The sequence below is a fragment of the Saccoglossus kowalevskii genome, chromosome 22 (genome assembly GCF_978046115.1).
Source record: "Saccoglossus kowalevskii chromosome 22, keSacKowa6.1, whole genome shotgun sequence".
NCBI classification, from domain to species: domain Eukaryota; kingdom Metazoa; phylum Hemichordata; class Enteropneusta; family Harrimaniidae; genus Saccoglossus; species Saccoglossus kowalevskii.
This window is the reverse complement of record NC_140662.1, coordinates 26,669,325-26,682,493: the sequence shown is the minus strand read 5'-3', so window position 1 is coordinate 26,682,493 and position 13,169 is coordinate 26,669,325. Positions and strand designations below refer to the sequence as shown.

Sequence of the window (13,169 nt, the reverse complement as noted above, 5' to 3'; positions counted from 1 at the left end):
TCAAGTTCTGTATGTTTGGTATAAAATTATCATAAATGGGAAAAAATTACTGAAAATGTAAGAAAAATGTGCTCTAAATTGTGGAGAGTTAATGTCTGGTGATTTAATTAATATTTAATATATGAAAAAAGAAAGGAACCAGATGTTTCTTTTATAGGATATATCAGTATCTCAGGAAATTACATTGAATTGATTTGCCTTATGTTGGGCAGACATGTAAGGATTATTTTGATGGGGACGTAATAAATTTACCTATTGCTAATTTTGGATTTTATTTAAAAAAAAATTCAGACAGCAAATATCTTTTAGTTATTTTGACGACTGCCTGTTTCTAATTAAAACTAAGTCTCTTTTTCTTTTTTATTGAGTCCTGAATTATGTGTTCCCTCACACTCTGTAGTGAATGTTTGGGTTGACAACAATTACATTTTTGTGTGAATTTATTACCGCTGCCGTGGTAGCCAATATATTCTGATCGGTTTACGCCATGTAGCCATGGTTGTCTGTAAAAATATTCGTTTGTCGTCACCTGACATTTTTTCCAGTATTTGTGCTTTTTGTGCCATTGCAGTTTATTTTTAGAAATAATGAGCTGTTGTTTATTTATGTGTATTTATTTTTTAGCAGATTTCATTCATTAACCATTTGTTCATCATATTTTTTGCATAAATGTTGGTAGCTTTTTGCACATTTTAAGGTTTTTTTCATAATATCTTTATAAATTTTGAACCAATTAGTTACTTTCCATTGGCTACAGGTCTTTATAATAAAAAAAATTGAAAAACATTCTGAAGAATTTTGATTTGTTGAAGGTGACAAAAGTTGAATGGGTCAAATAATGTTATTATTAAACCACCATTTTCTACTTAATTTTGTATCTACTTGCTTAAATTAAACATTTGTATCCACTTACTCTATTGATGTAACGATGCTCAGGATATCAAAATCATAATTAATATTTTATATAATATTGAAAACAGTCAAAATTAGGAAATTGACTGCAGTACAAAATCTTGAAAATAAAAAGTCCGATATTTTTACCTTGCCCGTATCATCAAAGATGAAAGGAAAAGTTATATTAAGGGAAATATATTTGTGCCTGTCGTCACTTGCAGACATGAAATGTCACAGAGGTCGGGTCACACTCTGAAAATACAGCCTGAATTGTATGTAACTAAAGGAAATACATTTTTGGACGTTACTAAATGTGGTCATATTTTGTGGACACATGAGAAATAGGAAATATGCTGATACATGTAATGTGCATGAAAACTGCTGACCGGTCACTAGTAGCATAGTGGTTGTCGCATCAGACTCATGATTGGTAGACCCAAGTTCAAATCCTACCTTAGGCTGAACATCGAAGGGTCGACCCCTACCCTTGGTGAGTGTGCCACAGACTCAATGGAAAGGCCAATTCCACTGGCTGAGATTCATTCACTAACGAATGCGACTTTGGGGGAACCTTAGTTAAGGACAGCAGGTGCTTGTGTTCGACGAAGCCTGGTTGATGCCAGGATAGCACATTGAATTGCCATTTGATAGAGAGATGGCCACACAGCCCTGTCATGTAGTCCCAAACATGAATATGTGTCACCACGAGCACTTTGCACATATCGGTACTAAAAAAAACACACAACAGTGACACTCAATGTCCAGAACTGTGCCTGGCAAAAAAAAAGTGCATGTTTATAATGTTGTATGCATTCGTTAACATGCTAGTATGGGACTGATTGAATGCAGCTGTTTCTCTTGTCTGTTTTATGTCTGTGAATGCTCCCTCAAACACAAATGTTACTCTGATGTGTCAGCATGTTTAGAAAATACAAATTAATATTTATCTGCCTATTAAAAACACTATGTTTTTATATTCTGATGTCTGTTGTCTCTTCTGCAAGAAGTCAGTACTGACAGTATCTATAGTGTATTTTATTTACTGTACCACATATGGAAATGTTATTCACTAAGGAGTTTCCATGATCGAAAGTCCAAATCCAAAGTCATATGTTAATAATTCAGTACACAACAAATGCAATTTTTGTTTGATATGCACTTCTATTGGTGATGTGCTTCTAATAGAACAAATACGGTAATGTGCTTTACCAACTATGTGACATTGCTATAATGACCATGTTTCCTCCTATCAAAATGACGAGTCTCTTGTTAGAAACCTTTCACCATAATCACCTGGTTGCTTGGTTTACCTGGATTATCTACTGACGCCTAGTATTGCATGCTGTTTGTCTCATAACCAAACTTGAATGAAAACGTGTGGATCTAAAGGCTGTTGTCATTGTAATTGTTCAACAAATTTTAGAAAATATTAAAATAATCGAATGGGTGAGTTTGGACAACTGAGTTTCAACTATTTGAAAACAAAAGATTTTTTTTTATGACAGAGAGGGCGCTACAATGTTACACTAAGTTTAGCTCTGAATCGCTATAGTGAACTTCTGTTTAGACCTAAATAAAAGATTTGATTTTTAAAAAATAATTGAAAAAATTCAAACAAACAAACATGAACATCGCAATACCAGAAACATATATTTTTGTGTGTGGAAATTTTGAGAGGTTTGGGCATCTCTTACCTGACATGTTTCAACCTTTTAATGAAATTTAGTTCTTTCTTTGGCATTTCTTGACTCCTCTTCATCTATAGAATTATTTAAGACAATTTAAATTTATTTTGTATATTTTTGTTTTGTTTCACAGGCTTGAAGGATTGGTATACCAACAAAAACAAGAAATTGAGCGCCTCAGGAATTTTCATCGACCTCATGGAATGTTTGGAAGTAGTCGAACAAGTACATCTACTAGCCCCACCCCACCATCTATCAATTCATATCAACCATCATCTCAAACAAACTCACATGATAAGGTGAAAATAATACATTATCATTTGCATTTGATTTACATGTTGCTTGTTTCATATAATTTTCGAGTAATTTGCATATTATTTACAAATTACCGGTACATACAAGTTGCATTTAATTTACATATAATTTGCATGTAGTTTGCCTACTGTTTGAACAATGGCATCCTAGTTTCATTTCATTTGTTTGTTATGGTTAATTATGGTAAACACTTTTCAGTAGTCGCTTTAGTTTAAAAAGTGTTAAGTTTTAAAACTGCATTTATTAATATATATATTCTACCGTATTTGTCTTCAATTAGGCGCCACTTTCACTTTCATTTCATGGTGGCGCTTATTTGTGGTTAAATTTGAGCAACTTTGTTTCAAATGGCGCTTATTTCAAGCACTTCAAGTTCTAGTACCGGTACAAATGTAACTGTGTTACAAGCCGTTGTTTTTGCTCCATTCTGGTGATAGATTATTGGCAATATTTTACATTACAGTCTGACGCTTAGTCACTGTAGCCTTTATTTTAAATACGGAGTAAATGACCCGTTTTCAGACAGTCTAGAAAGTTATACAAAAATTATCATCCTTTAGAAAACATTCACAGTTTGCCGTACGATCAACAGAAAAATAAAACAAACACAAATGCATCGCTTAGTAGTCAATGATCATGGTAGCAAAATCCGGTCATGCTGCATTCCACGGTTACGATTATTACTCAGTAGTAATTATAATAACGTACAAAAAATAAAATGCAAGTAAAATTCAACTTAATTTCATCGTAAGCGAATGATTCTGGTCGCATGTAAACGCTCAACGCGATTCGATATCTGCCATGCTTCCTGTCTAGGACTTGACCTGGAACGTGTTTTTTGACCTGATAGGTCAAGTCATTAATTAACCAATCAAAATGCTGGATGATGCCAACATGATCAAATTACCATAGCTCATTTAAATAATGTATGAACGCAATGCGGAAGTGATTTGCTGATGTTTGCGATATTTTGGCTTTGATTTTGGTGGGAAAAACTGCATGATTTTTTTTCAAATCAAGAAATTAGTTATTTTTGGAAAGTAAACTGAGCATTTAAAGAATAATTTAACACTGTTCACTGTGACAACAGCGCATTTGAAACAGAACATTTTCGCGTTGTTTTAATTTCGTTTTTATGGATATTTTCTACAGTAGACTAAAGGGACATGTTTCAAGAGATTATAGACCGATTTCTTAAAATTTGTTAGAAACAAAACCAATTTTTTTTTTACATAAAAGCCATTCGTACAGTAACAGCGAGGGACTTCCGCAATCGCGTCCATCGCTACTAACCGGTAATCGGTAGTCGATCCGCCGGCGCCCAATTCATGATCATTACGTGCCAAAATTTCAACTTTGTCTGGCGCTTAATTGAGGTGTAAAATACAAAGTTTTTGTGGCACTGGCGCCTGATTGAAGGTGGCGCTTAACTGAAGACAAATACGGTAGTTTAATTTCTATTTATGAATTTATTGTCATTTTCATTCCAGGAATGTATTAACAGGCCTTGTTCTCAGTGTAGTCAGTGTTCCTCAGCCTTGTCATCGCCCAAATTAACAAGATCTAACGTAGAGTCACAATCATCACCGTTAGTATCCCCAATACGAAGACCAAGAAATTCACGTAATTTTACACAAGGATCAAGTTCAAATGAAAGCATTCCAAGTGATAGTATACCAAGGTCAATACCTCAACAAAATGGAGTGGTGAGAAATATTTTTATTAGAAGCTCAGTTTCTATATTATTAGTTAGAGATTTACTCTGAGCACAACATCTTGAATTTATACTTGAAGTCAGCTATTCAGTCAGCTTAACGTTACTTGTTTCCAATATCGACAATGGTTAGATTGCATGTGCAGCACATGTTTTGAAATCATGTGCTTTAAACCATTTAGTGAAATAGCTCACAGTGCTGCAAACTATCGTAATATTTAGCCGACTGATTGGATGATTAGGAGTCAATGGTGTCCTCTCACAGAATTGATTTTGTAGGGATCCTGAGTTAAAGTGGAATGCTTCAAAATCAAGTTGAGTTGCTTACTGCCTGCTGGGGACGTCAGTTTTTAAGACAAAAATAAAGTTGCTTATGACTGTATAGGTGTCTTGAGACACAAACAAAAATACAGTGGCCCTGGCTTCCTTCTGTTTTTACTCTTATTTTATTTATAAAATGTGAACTTCATTTTACCAACATTCAAATTCCATATAGTAAGATGTTTTTCAAGATCACTATATCAATGTATGATTCTCTGTTGCATCAATGATGCGCCAGTGAATTACCACAACTAATTGTATCACAACAAATCATTATACATCAGTTGCACGTCATATTGGTCTAGAGGGTGCACATATTCACAGGTATATTCAGAGATGTTGCACCCAGAGTAAGTTTATTAGGTTGTTTTACTGTATGTGCTTGTTTTAGTGTGTGCAGGGTTCTGCCCAGCCTGATAAACAAATAGAATAGTGCCGTTCGCCAAGTTTTTGTCCTGGTTGGAAATTCTCAGTGCCGGTCACTAGCAACCAGCATTTCATAAATTACTGAAAATACAATTTGTTGTGAGAATAATTTGGGTTAATAGTGAGCCTAATGGTATTTATTATTGTGTTCATTAGGTGGCGCATAAAAATCGTACATTACCAGTTGAGATGGTCAGCAACTTGCCAAATACAACAACAACAACAAAAAGAGTACATCCCATTGCTAGATGCAGCAAAGAAGTACAATGTTCATTGGTCAATGCTGACCAACTAGAAAAGAAATGCCAAGACGGTAAGTGAAATAGATTCATTTTCCCTGAAAATGACAACGCTAACATTTGATGAAATATTACTTATTATTACCATGAAATATATTGAGCCAATCGACTGACAGTTACTTAAAGCCTAGTCACCTAGGATTCATAATACTTACAATAGCAATGATTTGCTCAAGGAATTGATCACAATGTCAATTTTTCCAAAATTCAAGATGGCCATAGTCTCTGTCAGAGGACAAAGAAAAAAAGACTTTCAAACCAATGACATTTTATTGTCTTGAACACATCCACAGTAATGGGAAATGAAAATATTTAACCTGAACTTGATTCCATTCATCGCCAGAAAAATAGACTTTCAAACCAATGACATTTTATTGTCTTGAACACATCCACAGTAATGGGAAATGAAAATATTTAACCTGAACTTTATTCCATTCATCGCCAGAAAAATTCTCCAATTTTCTGGATCTTATTGGTACTACTGCAAGGTGATTAGGTTTTGTTTCTATTGTGGTGCTGTGAAGCTCTACTGTAATGTTGTTTGCATATTGACTTCACATTACCTTTTCCTGCATCTGGTTTTACCAGTGACAGTCACATACTTGTTATCTTCTCTTTTCAGCCAATAATGCCAGAATACAATTAGACAGAGAACTGAAAATCGCCAAAGATGAAATACAAAGATTAAAAAACAAATTAAAAACATTAAAAGAACTACAAGAGGATGTAAGTATATCATAAGATGCAGTTTTAATTTCAAAATCCATTTTTTATATTTTGAACATTTAGACAACAACAACTATGAAACTTGAAAAATATATACAGTGTACTCATAAAAATTATTGTAAATTCAGGATTTTGTAACTTTTTTTGAATTTATTTTTTTCATCTATGTACATTATAAAGATCTTCATACACATTCTGTCACAATTTTGCAGAATGTGTTTGAATGTACATGTTTTGCACTGTAGGCATTTATGTTGTTTTCTGATTCATATTAATTTTGTATTCACAGAGAACTAGAATATGTGAGGTGAGAATAGAGAATGAAGTGAGTTCAACATCTCATACTGATGACCAAGTTAATCATGATCACTCTGAATCTGAAATGTCTGTTAATTTACCATTTATACCAGCAAGGTAAGCTCAGGGTGGTGCCTTCCTCTGTTTGTTCCAATTGGTCATAGAATCAATTCTTTCACTTGTACTGTAAATGCATTAATTATTCACTGGATTTTAATTTCATTATTTTCAATATTAAGTAAAATCTGCTAAATTAAATTTATGTGAACAAGTAAAATAACAATAAAACTCATTGTTTCTTTGACAAATTTGTGAAATTAAAATACAGTGAATATGCTCAAAACATCAAAATAGTGAAAATAAATGGTTTTACAGTATTTAAGGATAGGACCTCAAATAAACTGACACCAAAGATTTGGTATTTTTCAGGCAATTTTTTATTTGTACAATTCATAAAGCAAAGATTTGTTTTGCTAAATGCATATAGATTTGTTGTTGTTTATGTTTCTAAATCACTGAATGGGATCAGTTATTATTCTTAGAAAAAAAACACATTGAATTAAATCAGATTGGAAAATACACTTTTGGTAAAGTTTTGTCGATTGTTTCAACTCTGATTTGGTTTTCCTGTATCTTGCAACAGTGACATAATCTCCAAAACGCCATGTACACTGTTTTCAGAGTGGTTTAGATTTGAACTGAAGAGTACTTGAATGTTTGTACACAATTTATAGCAACATGTCTCAGACGTCATTTAATCCTGGGAGACCAATAATTTTATCAAGAGCAAGGTTTTAATAGTTGTTCTATGTTTATATGGGTACACCTAATAACCCATTGCCTCCATACCTGCTAGGTGTACAATACATAAAATAAGTTAACTATCACCCCTTCTCCTTCCACTCCAACTAACTTGGTGCATGTCTGAATATAAGATTTGTGAATTTAACAGAATCAAATAATGCTTAAACAGTAACTGTATTTGATTAGTATGAAAATCTATTTATATTTATATGTAATTGTAGTAATTCACATATATTTTATCTTTTTCAGTGTTAACAGTAAAACAAAACCTCCAATTGTACCACGTCCACAGAACATGGGTACTTTGGCTTTAACCGGTCCTCTGATAGGTTGTAAGTGTACTACATGCAACACATTGGATGAAAACGGCTATAAAAGAGTATCATTAAATATTCTAATGGAAAGAAACTCAGTACTTAACCATAGAAAGTAAGAAATTTTACTTATATATATATATATATTCTCATGATACATCTCCTTTTATTTATGATGATCAACTAAGATTTGTATCAGGGAGGATCATGGGAAATAGAATTCATACAGCGGTCCACTGTGCCTAGCTACAATGCTTGTAATATCTCAATAACCATGTAAATTTTTGAAAACATGTGGGGAATACCCTTAAATCGTGACTTTCAAATGATTGATAGGGATAGTGATTGTGTTGACTTCATTTCTATTCAAGATATTGCAACAAGAGGACATAGAATTCATACAACGGTCCATTGTGCCTAGCTACAATGCTTGTAATATCTCAGTAATCATATAAATTTATGAAAACAGACCAGGAATACGCTTTAATCGTGACCTCCAAATGATTGACAGTGATTGTGTTGACTTCATTTCTATTCACAATATTGTAATTAGTTATCAGAATAGTGGCTCATTTAGAATACTGTAAAATACTTTATTTTAGCTGGAATTAATTTTCACTGAATTTTCATTTGTTTTGTACTTTGTATGAAGTTTATTTCCAAAGACTGTTGACAAGTTAAATGTAATCACTGATTCATTCATTCAGTGTATTTTTACAGTACACTGTAACTAAACAGACAGTTTATTCGTTTTGTCCTTCTAAACACAAATTTTATAGTGTAAAGCTGTAAATATTTACAATGTATTTTCAATTGTTGCTGACGATTCACAATTATTATTTATAGCCGAATAACAAAAGACTCTATTCTTGTCTTTTTCGCTGTGAACCTACTTTGCAGTACTCTGCTTCTTATTTGGAAGTATAATAACATTGTAACCAATTTACTGTGTTTTCAGGCAACCTATTGAATTAGATGACCATGTCGTTGTGAGGGGAGAACGGACCGGTCATGCTAGGTATATAGGTCATCTTGATAATGTAGGAACTACACATGTTGTATATGTAGGACTGCAACTAGATGCACCAGGTGAGTTTAGTATATAAGACTATCTGTCATTGGCTATTTGAGATTCACCAGGTGAGTTTAGTATATAAGACTATCTGTCATTGGCTATTTGAGATGCACCAGGTGAGTTTAGTATATAAGACTATCTGTCATTGGCTATTTGAGATGCACCAGGTGAGTTTAGTATATAAGACTATCTGTCATTGGCTATTTGAGATGCACCAGGTGAGTTTAGTATATAAGACTATCTGTCATTGGCTATTTGAGATGCACCAGGTGAGTTTAGTATACAAGACTATCTGTCATTGGCTATTTGAGATGCACCAGGTGAGTTTAGTATATAAGACTATCTGTCATTGGCTATTTGAGATGCACCAGGTGAGTTTAGTATATAACAGTATCGGTTATTGGCTATTTGAGATTCACCAGGTGAGTTTAGTATATAAAAGACTATCTGTCATTGGCTATTTGAGATGCACCAAGTGAATTTAGTATATAAGAATATCTGTCATTGGCTATTTGAGATGCACCAGGTGAGTTAAGTATATAACAGTATCTGTTATTGGCTATTTGAGATGCACCAGGTGAGGTCAGTATATAAGACTATCTGTCATTGGCTATTTGAGATGCACCAGGTGAGTTCAGTATATAAGACTATCTGTAATTGGCTATTTGAGATGCACCAGGTGAGTTTAGTATATAAGACTATCTGTCATTGGCTATTTGAGATGCACCAGGTGAGTTTAGTATATAAGACTATTTGTCATTGGCTATTTGAGATGCACCAGGTGAGTTTAGTATATAAGACTATCTGTCATTGGCTCTTTGAGATGCACCAGATGAGTTTAGTATATAAGACTATCTGTCATTGGCTATTTGAGATGCACCAGGTGAGTTTAGTATGTAAGACTATCTGTCATTGGCTATCATAATCTCTAACCATTCAAGGATTGTTTGGTTTGATAACACAGAGGGCGCTCTCGGGTCTCTGGATTAACATGAATACATAAATCGTAAATCACTTCATTTTCAGGTAAGACAAATTTCACCCAGTGACTTTCGGGAATTACAAGTATATCTCCATTCAACTTTTTGTCACTTTTCACAAAATAAAACCCAGATTTTTCACATTTCCCCCCAAAAATTTGATCAAGAACTGTACCTAATAGACAAAATTATATAAAGAGGGGAGGCAAGGGGGGTAGCTGGTACGGTTTTACGGGAAATAAAAAGGGCACAATTTACGAAGAAAAAAAAGACGTTTTTACAGTTTACAGTGTTAACAAATGGAACATTGAATGGTCCGAAGAGCTCTTCGACTCAAATTCTCCGCCATTGCTGCGCCGTGTGAAGAGACGCATGCGCATATTACCCTCGTAATGCTCTTCATTCGGTTAGAGGGCCTTTTATGTCTTGACATTCAATTTTGTAGTGAATTGTGTCATCTAGTCGTTTTACAGTTTCTAAAATGTAATTTCCCTGGATTATTCTTTACGATTTTTTTATTTGGATGTGAATTTTTGTACGTATATATATACGTATGAGAAAAATGACACATTTTTACAGTGTACGAAAACAATATTTGATTGATTACGTTGTACGTCTAGCCTGTGATTACAGAATTACGGAATTTATTTTTTCTATTTACGTTGTACGAACAAAAAAATATTGCAATTACGTTGAACGAAAATAACCCTTGCCCCCCCCCCTCTATAAAAAATGTTATGTTTTTTTGTTTCTATGGCACCACTGTGCTGTAGAATAAAGTTCTAATTGTGCAATTGGTGTTGTTTATTAGGGTACTAGACCAATAGTAAATATATGTGATAAAATTTTCATGCATTTAACCTTTGTTGTCTTCCAGTGGGACGCCATGATGGTTTTTTGAATGGAAAACGTTATTTTTGGTGTCATCGTAACCATGGAGTGTTTTTACCAATGCAGGACATCATATGTGTTCTTAACAAAAAGGTGATCATTTGTACATTATAAGATTGTGTGTGTGGCAACCATTTGTAGTGACTTGTATTCCGATAATAGGGGGAGCTATTATATGCACTGTAACATCATGATATTCTGAGAATGACAGGACTTGAACTTCAGAGTTGAGAGGGCAAACAGTTTCATGGTTAAGATTGATAAAATTGCTGTCATCATAGAAATACTAGGGATTGTTGAAGGGCAACTTTGTTCAGCATCAACACAATTGAGGAAGTACAAGCTTTTGAGTGTGTAGAATCTGTAAATTGTAATACATACACAGTATTGCTGAATGTTACTATTATACCCATGATAGCCAATCAGATTGGCTTATTTCAGGTGGACATATTTAGTATAATAATACTAAATGTTCACCCACCTCTGTAGTTCTGTAGTGACCCACATAGCTCATTGTCAACCTGTATGTCCACCTCTGTTGGAATGAACATTTGTATAATGTTTTTTTCTCCCAAAAATATATACATGTATTGCATATGTGTAATTTAAAGTTAGCCACAGCTTGCCCCCCCCCCCTCTTCTCTTTCACCTTTCTTTCGACTAAATGAGCACAAAAACCCAGATGATGGCTTTGTGTGCTTCCGTTTCTCTGAAATCAGTAGTATAGCCAAGATGGTGTTATTTGTTTCCCATTGCTCTGAACTAGTGTTAATATAGTTCTCACACTTTTTTTCTATTTTTAGGTCTGCACACAAATGAGCCAGAGACCTAAAACAGGAGTAATACGTAGGGCATCCGAAGACAGTATGAACTCTTCCAAGACAGTAAACAGTAACCATAGCAATAGTAATGGGTACTATCATTCAAATAGTCATTCACACATGAGAAAAAGAACAAAATCTGCACCAGGTAGAAAACTTATAACAGCTGACAGTAATCAATTGAAAGTTAAAAGGTAAGATTTTCTTTTAGTCCTCGTTTCAAATGAACTCTAAAACGCCGGCTAACTGTGGATATATCCAAGATCTCATCGCAACTTTTCTTTTAATTGAAATTAACTTTTCTGTTTTATTAGGGAAAATCACTCTTCTCAAGGCTCTCTATGATAATAAGGAGTCACCTGACAATCACATCACATGACAATAGAGAAGGGAGATGATTGGTTAACGAAGACAATTTGAGAAGTCACAGCAATGGCAACTATTGGTCTGATCAGAATGATAGCTGGAATGTGATTGCTAAGAAAATGCTGAAATCTTATTGGATTTTGCCAAATCACATGACATGAAAGATGGGATAAGATTGGTTGTGACAAAATCACATGACAGCAGTGCTAGATGTCTTTAGTTGGGCACTTTTGGGGTTTTAGTGATCTGCCTTCTCAGTCAATATTGTGGGCTTACTAATAAATATAATTAAATTTTTCTGAATGCTATATTAAATTGTGATGTATTTTGACAAACCATTTTCTTGGTGCATCTTGAAGTATTTCTGTGCATATAGTATGTATATATGAGGAAAAAACCAAATGGATTTAGTAAATTTTTTAGACACCCCCCCCCCCTCTTCCTGAATTCATCATTATAGTGTTTTCAACATTTTCTGCTTGTGAACAGATGGTTATACATATGCAGAATAACAAATTGGGCATTGAACCAAATTTTTGAGGAAAACATTTTTATTTTATCCTGAAACACTAAAATCTATGAAGATTCTTTATTATGAAAAATCATAAATTTGAAATAAGGAAACAATGTTTTGGAACTACATTTAAATTTAAAAATGTAAGTATATGGAGTACAAATAATATTAAGTTTGTTGTACGCTCTGAGTGATAAAATGTGTTCACGTATGAAATCCTGTGAATCTACTTTAAACCCAATCCCATACAAAATGTTGAAAAAACTATTATACTTGTTATACCTACGCAGTGTCTGACCTACACACATATTGTGACATTGGATTATTGTTTGATTGTAGATATTACATGACAATATAGTTTTTGAAATATGAACCACAATTGTACGCATTTTCAATTTAAAGTGGCTACCAAAATAAGGCTCAATGGTATGGAAGAAAATCGTGTCATTGTTTCCATGGATACAAGTTTGCTTTTGGCATTTAATTCATAGAAACTATCAAATATCAAATATTTACTTGGTTATTATTTTTGGGACTTTTGATATCGTAACTTGCACACTGTGTTTAACTTTCTGTGAAAGTGATATGAAACGATGTGGATATACATACTTCTAAACAAAAGTATTCAGACTTTGAACCCTAGAGGGCAGGTGTAGTTCAAACTTTAATAACAATATTTTTTTATCAATTGTTACTGTAAAATACTTTATTTTAGCTGGAATTAATT

At 33.6% G+C, this 13,169-nt stretch overlaps 1 protein-coding gene across 1 annotated transcript in view; it reads left to right on the top strand.

Annotated features, from left to right (window-relative positions):
* LOC144360308 (uncharacterized) overlaps positions 1–12,041 on the top strand; it is a 50,703-nt gene extending 38,662 nt beyond the window's left edge. The window contains exons 3-12 of the mRNA XM_085495548.1: positions 2,713–2,878; positions 4,385–4,600; positions 5,512–5,668; positions 6,277–6,380; positions 6,670–6,794; positions 7,731–7,910; positions 8,754–8,884; positions 10,728–10,834; positions 11,545–11,756; positions 11,877–12,041. Coding sequence (XP_085351674.1) covers positions 2,713–2,878; positions 4,385–4,600; positions 5,512–5,668; positions 6,277–6,380; positions 6,670–6,794; positions 7,731–7,910; positions 8,754–8,884; positions 10,728–10,834; positions 11,545–11,756; positions 11,877–11,907 — 1,429 coding nt within the window. The 3' untranslated portion in view covers positions 11,908–12,041. The remainder of the gene's footprint in view (positions 1–2,712; positions 2,879–4,384; positions 4,601–5,511; positions 5,669–6,276; positions 6,381–6,669; positions 6,795–7,730; positions 7,911–8,753; positions 8,885–10,727; positions 10,835–11,544; positions 11,757–11,876) is intronic.
* Positions 12,042–13,169: the final 1,128 nt, after the last annotated feature.